Source organism: Diorhabda carinulata, chromosome 8, assembly GCF_026250575.1.
Source record: "Diorhabda carinulata isolate Delta chromosome 8, icDioCari1.1, whole genome shotgun sequence".
Lineage (NCBI taxonomy): Eukaryota > Metazoa > Arthropoda > Insecta > Coleoptera > Chrysomelidae > Diorhabda > Diorhabda carinulata.
The window spans coordinates 7,857,829-7,872,215 of record NC_079467.1 but is presented as its reverse complement, the minus strand read 5'-3'; the positions used below and the strand labels follow the sequence as shown (position 1 = coordinate 7,872,215).

At 33.1% G+C, this 14,387-nt stretch overlaps 1 protein-coding gene across 1 annotated transcript in view; it reads left to right on the top strand.

Moving 5' to 3' along the window:
• LOC130897422 (sodium-independent sulfate anion transporter-like) overlaps nucleotides 1–14,387 on the top strand; it is a 45,333-nt gene that overhangs the window by 13,392 nt on the left and 17,554 nt on the right. The window contains exons 3-6 of the mRNA XM_057806261.1: nucleotides 3,381–3,661; nucleotides 6,271–6,445; nucleotides 12,243–12,407; nucleotides 13,648–13,809. Of these exons, the coding sequence (XP_057662244.1) occupies nucleotides 3,381–3,661; nucleotides 6,271–6,445; nucleotides 12,243–12,407; nucleotides 13,648–13,809 (783 nt within the window). The remainder of the gene's footprint in view (nucleotides 1–3,380; nucleotides 3,662–6,270; nucleotides 6,446–12,242; nucleotides 12,408–13,647; nucleotides 13,810–14,387) is intronic.

The window sequence follows — 14,387 nt, the reverse complement described above, 5'->3', positions numbered from 1 at the left end:
AGCTTACTCAAATTAGGGTACATATAGCTACAGTCTTTCCACCACTGCATGGGATTCTTATTCCTTTCCAAGAGATCATCCTCCATATATCTTTGTAACTCCATTAGAGCCCTTGAAGTTGAATTTTTTTTCATGCTACCATGACCACTCGCTATCTTGTCAAGTGAAGACCAAATAGAAAATTCAGCAATAACATTTTCTTCATTCGTTTTCGGTTTTTTTGAAACAGGTTCGTCGGATGAATTGATTTCATTATTTGATTCCGCGGAATCAATTTTATTTTTTTCCGTAGAATCTATTATTTCTACTAAAGCGCTAATAACATTTTTACGAACCCTTTCCACGGCATCTGCATTTTTGAAACCAAATGTTTTGAACCTTGGATCCAAAAATGTACAAATAGCCATTGTATTGCTGTATTCCATATTTCCCAATCGTTCTCGAAGTCCAGTTTCACAACAGACTTCGATATCTCTGACAAGTCTGGAATACGTGACAATTCATTGCACACATCTAGTAAACCGTTGGTAATTACTATAACTAAAGAGGCCGACATATAGTTTTCTCCGCTTACAGAACGAGTAGCGCTTTCAAAAGGGCGCAGAATTTTGCATATATCTTTCATTATACCCCATTCTGCCATTGAGATTGTTGGTAAATTTGCATCAAGTAGAGCAATTGTTGATTGCAGTGGAACTTCCAAATCTATAAATCTCTCGAACATATAAAATGTGGAGTTCCATCTGGTGACCACATCTTGAAGTATTTTTTTTGGAACTTGAATTCCAGAATTTTTCTGGATTTCATTCAATTTAGCAGTAGCCTTGGAACTTCGTTTGAAATGACTCACTATAGTTCTAAGTTTATCCAAAATAGGTTTTATTGTGGGTAATTTGAGAGCATCTTGAACAACGAGATTCAAAGTGTGAGCATAACAACCTAAAAACTTCCATCCGGTGCTGTTAATGGCCCGTTTAACATTAGATGCATTATCCGATACAGCTAGTATAACTTTTTTTTCTAATCCCCAATGTCTCGTAACTTCGATAAGTTCTCTGGTTAAGTTTTCGATAGTATGACTCTCATAAAAAACTGCACACTTCAAAAGTGCCGAATGTATCTCAAACTCTTCATCTATAAAATGCACAGTTATAGCCATAAAACTGTCATTATTCAATGATGTCCAACAATCAGAAGTCAGACAAACAAAGGGATCTATTTTTTTTAGTATTTCACTCAAACTAATTTGACACTTTTCATACAAATTCGGAATCATTGTTTTTGATATTAGTTGTCTGGTAGGTAATTCATAACTTGAATTCAAAGCTTTCACGAAAAGTCTGAAACCCTTATCTTCGACTATTCTGTACGGCTGATAATCCAAATAAAACAATTTGACAAATTCATTATCAATCTTTCTTTTTACGGGTACGGTATGTTTCCTCGGTATGTAATAGTCAATTTTATTATTTTGCCGTGTTTGTTCTATTTTTCTTCGTATAATTGTTTCCATATAAGAAGAGGAAGTTGATTGTGCTGACACTGCTGACTCTATTGACACGCCATCGTCATCTTGAAGAGACACCAGAGACTCGCCCTATAAAGTTTAAATAATTGTTGACTACTCATGCATTTACTATATTATTGAAATTCGAAATATTATTCGATATTCCAATACCATAAATATGCAATATATAACTTACTGGTAGCAGCGTTCGTTTTGTAGAAGTTATTCCGGTATCTTCATGATCTGTATCCAGTACTTTATTTTCTGTCTCATCTGAATTGACATTGCTAATAGTGTTAGAAGATACAGGAATTTTTACGGTAGGATGTTTTCTTTGAAAATGCTTCCTCAAATTTGAAACAGATGATTTATACGAAAGTTTTTGTTTGCATAAATCACAAATTGCAATCTGTTTCTCGTTTTGAACTACCGAGAAAAAATTCCACACAACACTTGACTTCCTATTCTGGACATTCATTTCTCGAATGATAACAACAATTACCTACTGATATAACTTGATGATAGCTTCAACGTTCAACGGCTTCAAGACATAAATGCAAAACTAATGAGACTTCGCCACCGTTGGACGTGAACCAAATCGGAAATCCACCTATAAACGATGATTATCGAAATACGCGCGGGAGTATTTCATATTTCATAATCTACAGACTCCTGGCAACTTCTCGTACGCATGGTACGGCGGCGCGCTGTTCCAACAAAGAGTATTTTTGTGGTTTCGAGTCCGAAAAGTACGATACGAAACGAGTCAGGCGGGAGCGAATCGTTCATGGAACAGGTATCTGTCACAGGTATGACTTAGTAACTGGAACGGAACGTACCTGTTACTAGAAAATACTGGTTTTTAACATCTCTAGTATGTTACGACTTCTAAATTTTATATGGAAGCTAAACCTGGCAACGCTGCGACCACGAGGGCCCAGAAGAGAGAGCAAAAACCCAGGGCATTCAAGATACACACCACAAGAGTTGCAGACGTAAAATTTATGAAAATCTGTTTAATGTATAATAATTCAATATCAATATATGAGATGCAAGGATAATATATGTAATTAAAGTTGTGCGTTTACGAAATACAATAGTGTATCATTATTATTATAATAAAAGAAGAAAAGAACAAACACCGACACCTAAACAAGTACTTTTTCTCTAGGTTTTCCTTCTTGTAGTATCATTGAAAACCGCTGGTTGAACTCACCTGAATATTTATGATTTTTGAATAAAAAATTATGTTTTCTCTCCCATACTCTTGATAGGATTTTGTAAAGTGCAATGTTTCCTTGCTAGGAACTTTATTTTTATACTTTATTTTCACTGTTTGAAATACCATAGAAAGGGTATAGTGTTTGATATTTACATATGCAAAAAGCAAAAGTAAATTTCTGTTTTGAATGTGACGAGCCAACTATGAAGCAGCTTCCGGTCCATCTTAGAAGGTGAGGAAGAGACGAACGTCTTATCGGTTGTCAATAAATAACGATGAGAGTCAGCATCGACTAGTTTTAGGGAAGAATAAAATCATATGTAGATCTGCAGATTTTCTTCGCGTTGGCAGACTCAGTAACATAGTTGCTTAATACAAGTATGGTATCAGCGAATATCTAACATAAGACAAAAGTGAAAACCCAAACATTGATAAAGCGAGTAATTGACCATCTTCATAACCACAGTTGATAACTTTAAATTGTTACCAAAAATAGAGATATTCAATCAAGATCTAACAGCTATGGAATTATCACTATAATATCTGACATGCTAAAAATCCCTTATAACCTTAAGCTCATTAACATCGTACAAGATGTTCCTGAGAATATCGAGTAGTTCGATACCTTAAACTGAAACTGTATTTTTTTAGGTCTACTAACGAATTTTGTATCGTCTCCAGTAGTTTCCGCTTTCACTTCAGCTGCCGCATTGACAATAGCCTCGTCACAAATTAAAAATATACTTGGACTGAAGTTTGATGCTGGGCATAATTTTTTCAAGTTGTGGAAAAATATACTGGCTCATATATATCAATGTAGATTATGGGATAGCGTCCTAGGAATAATGTGTTGTATAATATTACTTCTTTTGAGGGTAAAATACTTGTTTATTGCGTTTTCAAAATTTGTGAATTGTCAGACTATTTGTTGTTAATGAGATCTCAAACTCTTGTAATAAGTTAAGTAGTCCAATTACTTCAAATTTTTTATGAAAATCTAAAGTTTTCACTCCCAATTAATATAAAACGGAAGGTTCTTATATTTTTCGTCCCGATCCAGTCTCGGTTATGTGAAACGAGATTTTTTAAAGTAAACGATAGCGGGACTATATACGGTGAAACCAAGTGATAGTTTTGGTTGTGTTGGACTTTTCTTCGTTTCAACCTACTAGGGAAACTTAATCGTAAGCCAGCGTTTCTCGTACTGTGGAGCGTTACCTGTAGAGGGCTCGCACATCAAGATAAAAAAATTATAACAAATACAAAAAAAAAACTATTTTACATAAAGAGTGGTGATAATATTTATTTTAACATCAGAAAAGTTTGAGTGAATTAGTTTAAACTAATATACTGTTTCAATAGGATGAAAGTGATTGCCAAAGAAAACTTATGATATCAGAATCAAATTAGAATTAGCTTTAATTAGTTACCCTACTTAATGTTTAGTATTACGAATAGTAACTCAGTTTTTTCTTCATTTGTTTCTGTCAGTGTTGGTTGTATGATTAAACTGCTTCGTTTGTAATTTATTACTTAATGTTTGAGGTTTCAGAATAGGAAAAAATCACTAGTGGCCATATCTGGAGAATATATTGGATACGGAAGCAACTTTGAGCCTAATTTCACCATGAACATGGACATGACATGGTGCGTTGTCTTAATAAAACGGTACAGCTTTTTCCTCAATTTTGTCATTTAAAAGTTCTAATAACGCTACGTTATAGACCCCTTTTTAAGAGTCAATGAGTATTATGCATAATACTGCTCCAGATGACTTTTGTGTCTTTCTATGCTTTGGAGTCGGTTCTTAAAGTCGATTTCGCTGATTGTGGGTGTGAAAGCATAGAGCCATGTTACACATCGATATACTCATATGTCCAACACGTCCCTTTGATATCTTTAGGGTCTCACCTATCTCAATCAGCTTTCCTTCACGGTTTCACGAAAACATTTCGTGGATTTTTTGATGTTTTCGTCGGTGACAGTCTCTTCGAGGCAATCACTGCGTGCATCGTCGTCAGTGCTTATTTCGCCTCGTTTACACTCAACAAACCACTTCTCAACGGTTGATGTTTCTGTGGACAAAGTTCTAGTAATGTTCAACAAGCCAACATTTGGCTTCAATAGTATTTTTTGCCAATTAGCGTACGAAATTCCTTTTTATGAATCTTTTCAAACTTATAAAAGTTGCATCACTCCAAATACTATAACTCACAAACTAATAGTACAATTGTGAAACTTATAGGCGTGTCTTTTGAAGGTTAACTGAAATAAATATGGATTTAGATAATTTAATAGCTCCGGCTAATTTACAAGCTATTTCTTCTAACAGGCGGTATCTTCTTCCTTCTTGGATACATAGGGTGCAGAAAAAATAGTTATGTATCACTTGGTTGGGTCCTTAGAACAATGCTTCTGGAAATAATGATTGGTTTTAAGTCATACTTTTAACATACTTTCCTAAGATTAAGAAAAATTTTAATTGCTGGGGCTACCACTATAAAATAAGATGCAGCACGGATATCGTGCGGCAATGAAATTGATTCTTGTTCATCGATTAGGTTTGGATTCAACACGTTCGTGACGAAAACTTTATCGTTTTGACTTACTTTTCGCCATATTCAAGTAAATAACACTCGACCAAAAAAGTCCCTTTTTTAGTCGAGTGTTATATTCACTAAAACTTCTTGCGTTTACAATATTCTGAAATAGTTCATCGAACATGTTTCAATTTGTTAAAGTTTCTCTATTGATTGTTTTTCTTATGTATGTCAAACAGAATAGAAATTGTTATCAGTCCCATTATACACGTTTTAGTTATTAATTAACACCGACAATTCTGATATTAAAGTAAAATATAGCTGACACAATATTACTACATAAATCAAACCAAATATGTAACACATAATAAATGAATAATTTAAATAACTAGGTTGATGAATTATTTTAATGAATTGAAAAATATGAAGGTCTATTGCATTAGATGCCTATATTTTGAGGAACGTACAAAGCTGTACGTTCTAACTAGAAAATATTAATCAAGATGGCGTGATGCTGCTTGTAGCATTTATAGGGAATAATTTCATTTTCATGCACGAAAAGGCGAGGTCTGATAGTTTAAGAAGTGTATGGATTACTTCCTTGAAATCCATATCCAATTGGGATGCTCTGGTATTAGAGTTTGGTGTTCCATAGGAATTAAGTAACCATCCAATACGCAGTATCAAGTTTACCTCAAATTCTGATGGTTATAAGAGCTATGGGAGGTATTATTTAAATTAATATCCTCTGTTTTTTCAGCCATAAAATTTTGCGGATTGTATAACTTTTCATATTTAATCACTAATTATTGGAAACTTGATTTGAACTGTTTTTCCGGGATTACATTCATTTTATATAAACTCTAAATCAAATCAAAGAGTGCAAACACAAAGATATAATATAATGGTAATAGAAGTTCATATAAAAAATTCCAAAATTTGCGCTATTTCATTAAATATTAAATAGTATAGTGTTTGTTAATAATTTGTTCTGAATCTAGAAACTGAAAGCGTATGCAGCTCCTTTGTTTGAAGCCCCCGGGGATATAAAACAATCGATCAGAAAGAAGATTTTTTATATTCTAACGATAGCAAGAAATGGACTGGTGGTGATTACATCCGCTGCATTGGCTTATAGTCTAGAAAATCACGGGCTAGAACCATTTCAGTTAACAGGTGAATATAACAGTTTTGGTTATAAAAGATGTTTTATTATCCTTTTGAACTTGATACCATATTCTACATCGTATTATTTTACCTATAAAGAATCTTATACTTAGTCAAATTGATTGCTTTCACACGTTCCATAAAGAGTCTACAAACATGTATTTTTTATGATTTGGATATATGAAAACGTTAGATAGTTTGATTGTGTAACACATAATCATAGTAGAAAAGTTCCAATGAATTTGATTTTCCTCAAAGTATTCCAAATCATTTTAAATGAGAATTGGCAGAAAGTGGAAAATAGATGATTACTTCCTATCGGGTTTCTTTCATCTTCACTGGGATTTACTTGAAGACTTTTCTGAGACGCAGAGATAAAAAAACTCATTTTCCGGAGGAAAACCAAAAGCAATAGCCTAACACTTAACCATTTTTATGACTGATATTTTTGTCTAACACAGACTGAAGGAAAGCACAAGATCGAGTATCCAAATTTGCCGTCTGCTATACACCTGTTCCCCATAACGAAGATTTACCAGTACCTATTGCGCCTTTAGATCCGCAAAATATTGTTTTAGAAGATACTGGAGACAACGTATCATTAGGAAGCTCCGAAGAACAATGCACCGACCCTATTTTTACTCCAAGTACTAGTTCCGGAGAGCCACATTTGATTGTTCAAAGATTTAGCACGTGATTTGGGGTTATCAAAGCAACAGTCTGAACTTCTTGCTTCCCGTTTTAAAGAATGGAACTTGTTAGCCAAAGAGACAGAAATTACGACCTTTAGAAAAAGAAATGCTACATTTTCTGCATTCTACAATATGGAAAATTCGTTGTGTGCGTGTACGGATATTGATGGTCTAATGAAGGAACTTTATATTGAGCATAATCCCAGTGAGTGGCGCCTATCTATAGTGTTACTTGAAGACTTTTCTGAGACGCAGAGAACAAAAAAACTCATTTTCCGGAGGAAAAACAAAAGCAGTATTTTCTATAGGTTTTTGAGTAATAGAGATATTTTTTAATCTATTTCATAATACACTCATCAATTAAGTACACGGGGAAAACTGTGACGTCCACCATGAGCTGTCAGTTGTGGGGCTACTGTTATACATCACCAATACACCATCAAACAACAACAGTATTTGCTTCCAATAGAATTGCAAAGTATTTCTAAAGTTGTTAAGTGGTTTACAATCAAAGTGCATTTTCACAGCATTTCATAATTTTCTCAGCTTAAATACAATAACGTGATCCGTGGTGCCGATTAGCTTAGCATCTAAGGTCACATGATTTGGATCCCAAGAGGTCACCATAAACAGATAACCTGACATTTATAACAGTCAGTGTTGCGCCAGACGTTAGTAGACGTTGTAGCAGTCAATCTTTAATACTCAGTGCAACTGTGGCTTTGCTTAGAGTTATATCTTGAGACAATAGAGAAAAAATTATCTTATTATTTCAGATGTAGAGAATTTACTAAAAACTATGACAAATTTGCTGTGTAGGCAAAATAGGGAATGATACGTGGATATCGTGGAAGATACAGTACTGATTTTATTGGCTGAAATTTCTTCTACAATATGAGTAACTACACTAATGTTAGAAAAAAACCAGAACCTCTAAAGTAGTAGTACTACGTTAGTCATGGGCTTATGATTATCTCGTTTACCAATCTATGTCCACTAGGATGAGCTTATTTCCATTAAGTGTGGAAAAAGAGACAAAATTATTTGTGGCGACCGGAATGAAACTGCATAATGAGAGCTGAAATCACTTCTCAACCGCTAATAGTTGTATTCACGGCTTCGTATCGTATTTGTGTAGTCTTAGAGGCGTCAAGCAGTCTTGATGTACCATCGTATCTGAACTCTCCATAATATTCAATTTTGTGAGATAACGATTCGAAATAAAAGAAGTTTCATTACAATATCATTAAAGAAACAATATGTGTTTTCGGATTTGGTATTTTTATGAGGAGCTTGTCTACTTTGTAGTTTATATGTTCAATTCTCGTCTTTGTTAGGTATGCCTGTCTACACGCACCTCCTAACACAATAATTGTTGCTACCTGAAAGTAAAATCAAATTATGCTGGAGATTTTTCCTTACAATTGTGATTTTTTTTATTAAATTACCTTTAGGTAGACTCCATTGTCGGATTACCTAATACATTTGTTGATTCTTATTTCTTTGCTTCAATTCCAGTAATCTTCCTTTCTAGAAATGCGATAACCTTCAGAAAGGATCATTTTTAATTAAAGTGGTATTTTTCAGCTTCGAGTTGATGTTCCACAGAGTAGGAGTTTTAACGATTTCCGATACTTGTGCCAAACAAGCCAAAATAAATTCCTTCATGATACCTTTGCATTAGTTCAGATCCATCAATTTTGGGAATAAAGTATAAATATTTTCTCACCTCAACTTTGATTTTTCGTGTAGTAAATGTGTTAAACAGCAGCTGCTGCATTAGTATTTCGTTCTAGCATATTTTCAGCATCGCTTTCGCTGTTGCTTTCCATAATTGATTGCAATAATCGCAACCAAAAGCCATTCAATCTTTTGAGAAGAGAAAATTGAATTATTAAAATGTCAAATTGTTGTTATGTCATTGCTATAGTAATGATGAACTGTATTCTTCTAATTTCCATAATAATACTTGGTTAGTAGATACATACATTGATAACAACGTATTTCACTTCATAGCCTAGTTCGGAAAGTACATAAGAGCTATACTTTAAAAAAAGCAGCTGGGAAATAAGTACTTTCCTGATGTTTTAAAAAAAATTTTATTTCTTTCTCAGTTTCCATGACAACGAATGATATACTGATATCACATAACTGATACAAATAATCAAGATCATTAACTCTTACTTCTGCTTTATATTATATTATTTATATTATTCCGAAAATTTAGCTTGCTGGTAAAAATTAGCCATCGAACATAATAATTCGTATATAAGGACTAGTCAAGTCAGACCTTAGGCTACAATATATTATCCTAAGTTATCAGAAAGAATGATATTTTATGTTGTTATAAATGAATTTCAGGACTGACCATTGAACTTGGTACCCATTTAGATCTCACTTCTTTTGTCGTTAAGTCAACAACCAAGGCATATATCATAATATTGAACTTGGCACCCATTTCACATTTATGTTTTTTATAGAATATCTATATTACTAAGTACACTTTGGCAAATACAAGAATGAATGTGAAATAGCCATGCTCGTCAATGCGCGTTACTAGATAATGGTAGTAGGGATTAGTACGATCCCTCAAGCAGGTATACTTTTATTGTATCTACTGGATTCCGAGATAGAATATATATTATTCTGGCATACAGAATTTCTTACTTTGATTATTTACCGTACTAATTCACTATCTTCTTTGTCATTATCTCGTACGTTTCTCGACATTCACTCCTGTATTTGCCAAACTGTATTTCTCCTTGACATATCTTTCTGTTTTCAATGTAATATCAGGTCTATGATTTCCATTTTCTTAACACTTTTGCTCATAATCTATTGCTTCCTTATTTATGTTTTTATTATTTTAGTGTATTGGAAATTCAATTGATAACACTGGTTGACAAGATTTTCGTAACACAGGCGAGAGCTTTATTTTTAAAATGTAAATACCTATGCAATAAAAAAAATATTTATTAAGCGTTAACCCGTACTTTTCAACAGCTTAATTATCCCTGTTTACATTAGCAGGTGGGTAATTTTATAAAGGGGCGGTTAATATCGGTAAATTTTATGGCCGAAAAAATACCTGAACTGTATTATTCAGAAAAATAAAAATGAAAATAACATTAAAAATTAGTATTCTGTTGAGTTGCACAGTGATTCTTTGTTCATAATGCACAAAGTGATTATAAAGACGAAAATGTCGAATCAAACGCGACGCAGTTGCAAAACTTCTGATAAACTTTTTATATTGAGGAGAATTTATGGTGAAATTGCAACACAGGCCATTTTCCAAAAATGCGAAAAAAGCCTATCCCAAATATTTTGGTACTTTCAATGGAGACCAAGACAAGCAGTGGACCTCCCACGCGTGCTGTGTTAGTTGAAGCGTGTCATTGGTGCAATGGATGAATGGGAGGAAAATGCTTTTTGCAATTCCAACGGTATGGCGGGATCCTATAACCATTTTTACGACTGATATTTTTTTCTAACACAGAATGAAGGAAAGCACAAGATCGAGTATCCAAATTTGCCATCTGTTATAGTCTTGTTCCTCATAACGAAGATTTACCATTACCTGTTGCGCCTTTAGATCCGCAAAATATTGTTTTAGAAGACACTGGACACAACGTATCATTAGGAAGCTCCGAAGAACAATGCACCGACCCTATTTTTACTCCAAGTACTAGTTCCGGCGAGCCACATTTGATTGTTCAAAGATTTAGCACGTGATTTGTGGTTATCAAAGCAACAGTCTGAACTTCTTGTTTCCCGTCTTAAAGAATGGAACTTGTTAGCCAAAGAGACATAAATTACGACCATTAGAAAAAGAAATGATACATTTTCTGCATTCTAAAGTATGGGAAATTCGTTGTGTGCGGATATTGATGGTCTAATTAAAGAACTTTATATTGAGCATAATCCCAGTGAGTGGCGCCTATCTATATTGTTATTAGACAATGGGAATTTAAAACCGTCTAAACCAGTTCCTCATTCTGTGAAGATGAAAGAAACTTATGAAAATATTCGCTTGCTTCTAGACAAAATTAACTAGTAAGTATAAGTGGCAGATATGTGGGGACCTGAAGGTGATTGGAATTTTAATGGGACTTCAGGGAGGGTTTGCGAAACATTGCTGTTTTCTTTGTCTATGGGACAGTCGGGCAGTAGATCAACACTATGTTAAAAAAAGTTGGCATGCAAGAAGTGAGTTTTAACCGGGATCTCAAAATGTTAAATTTATACCACTTGTAGATCCCAAAAATGTGCCCCCCCTTCACATTAAACTTGGATTGAAGAAAAACTTTATGAAGACTCTGAATAAAGAGGGTGATGCATTCAAATACTTTAGAGAAGTTTTTCCCCAGTTGAGTGATGCCAAATTAAAGAAAGGTATTTTTATTGGGCCAGAAATAAGAAAATTACTGGACGATGATAATTTTGCAAAAAAGCTTACCAGACAGGAACTTAGAACATGTAAGGCGTGAGTTGAGCTAATTGATATTTAAAGTGGTGTTTTCAAGTTTTTGTTTTTAATAGATGTAAGGCATGTTTATTAGATGTAAAGTATAAATATTGTCAATATATACGATTTAAAAAACGTGAAATTATTTTTTTGAAAAATATTAAATATTTTGCCAATGAATATGGTTCTATGAATGTAACTTAAAAACATTACGTGTCACAATTATTTTTTTTACATTTTCGTATTTGTATAGGTCCATTTTATCACAATATGTTATTCGTTCTTGTGTTACTACAAAAAATTTTTGCTTGTCGACCAGTGTAATCTTGGAGACCTTCAACACCAATATTTTTATTACGTAGAAAATAATTTTTATTTGTTTTGGTTTACAGGGACTTTCTAAGTAATCTAAATTGTAGTGGGCGCTTCATTACTCCATTTCAAGGAGAAAAGTTCTTATAAACATGTGTGATAAGTCTTATAGTTAGTGGGATTCGAATTGTTCTATGATTTTAGTAGAAGCAATAAAATGTGTTAAACATAGAGGAAAAATAATTATTAATAATTTCGAAGTATATGTCTTCAAAATACTTGCTCGGTACTTTAATATTCGTATAAGGTTATACTAATACACTCATAATTATAGGAAGTGTAGAAGCGACTCTGCCAACTGTCTCTTTTTCATTTTTCCATATAGAAGAGCAAAATAAAACATTTTCTTTTGGAGACATAATGTCTGAGATTGGAGCAGGAGTTATCTTCATACCCTTCCTAGATATGTTGGCAATCGTGGGCATCGGTAGAGCTTTTGGTAAGTTGACATTTAGTTCTTCTGTGTTTCTCATTATTCAATACAACACACAATAATGACCGAAAATATTAATAACAAAATAACGAGAGCATTAATACAAAGAGGATTTTTTTTAAATATAAATCAAAACGTGAAACTGAAAACTTTCATTTCCTCATCTTTGTTAAATGAAATTATCAATCTACTATTGAAAATTAATACAGAATGATTAGATAAGATTACAAATAACTGTATATTGGAAAGCGTGACCAAAATAAGTTTTCCGCCAGGAGGCATCTGAAGGAAATCCACCAAGTAGTTTTTACTAATAATATGCATTGTTTCAAAGCTATGTTTCTTTCGAGTACTTTTATCCCAATTTTATTTGAGAAATAATTATGAAAATAAAGTCTTGTATGACTGAACGGATTTTAACAAACTTAATCTCGATATCAAGGCAGAAAATGAAATATTTTACGAATATCTTTACGAATACCTTAAAAAGAAGGCAAACAACTGCAAGAAACTGAATACCAATGATGTATGGCCAAAAGAGACTTAATGAACAAGTATAAAAACTACTAAAAAAAGGGTAGTTTCCTCAGAATTGTGCTACGTCTTTATAAACACGTGTTAAATTCTATGTAGATCACTCGAATGATAGGTTTCTAATTCACTATCAACGGAACAAAAACTTTCTCAACAACATTTAGACCATCCTTCCCAATTTATCATCTACCACTTTGATCCTGAATTTAAACAAAAACGTAAGGAGAGGTGAATGATCGGTACTTCAGCTCCATCGCGAGTTAGTGTCCAGAAATCGAAGTTGTTAGCTTCAGTTATTGGAATTGAAAAAGAATCTTATTTTTGGACACTAGTGAAACGATGAAAATAGAGCAAAATTTTGATGTGAAATTATTCTTTTTCGAGACACCCCCTCAAGCAGCTCAAAAAACCATTGCGAAAATCAGTGAAGTGAAGTACCAACATATTTATTGTTCCATAAGGACGTAAATTTAAGAGTATTTCCCAAACTTTTTTATAGGTACTAGTCAAATGCATATTCCAAGTCAAATTTAAAGTTTTGCACAATTATTTGGAAACATGGAAGTTGCCTTAATAAATTGATTTCTGTATCGATGCTCAATTCAAAATGATTCCCCCAATCGCCACCTTGAATAGTTTCCTCTGATCTCTATTTGTCCAATTAACAATATTATCTATTCAAATATTAATTTAAATCTATTTTTGTTTGTAGCTCAAGGAAAAGTACTAGATGTGTCTCAAGAAATGTTTGCAATAGGTTTATGTAATTTAGTTAGTTCATTGTTACAAGGATATCCAGTAAATGGCTCATTTTCCAGAGCGGCAGTTGCTAGAGCAAGCGGTGTTAGAACTCCTTTTTGCGGAGTATACACAGGTAGCCAATTTTTTGCTCAAGAAATATCTCGAACTTCTAAATTTATTTACTTCACTTTCCGTCTATTTTGTTAAATGCAAATGGATCTTAATTTGAAGCACTTATGCTTACCAAACTAACAAGAACTTTTTGAAAAGCAATTAAATTATTTTATAAAATCTAGAATTGATTAATTCATAGAGAACATAATATATAATCAAAATACTTCAGTAGTCTAAAATCATTGAAAAAATTTCATAAACACGATAAGAAATTAATAAAACCACATCAAGAGAACAATAAAAAGTAAAAGAAAGCACATTTCATTTTCAAAATTCCGAGATTTTTGGAAATGGGGTGGAATACAAAAAAAATTGAACAAAATTTATAATTGCATTTTATAAATTTCAATGTTACTCAAACTATTAACTGTAAACTGTCAAACTCAATGTTACTGTTAGGCAAAAAACATGATACAGGATTTGCATTTGCAAATCGCAACAAAGAAAGATGGTCTAAAAATAAAGTTAAATAAAACCAAGATGATGACAAATTTAGTTCCTAGCCAGCCACTAAATGTAGCCAACAAAGATATTCAG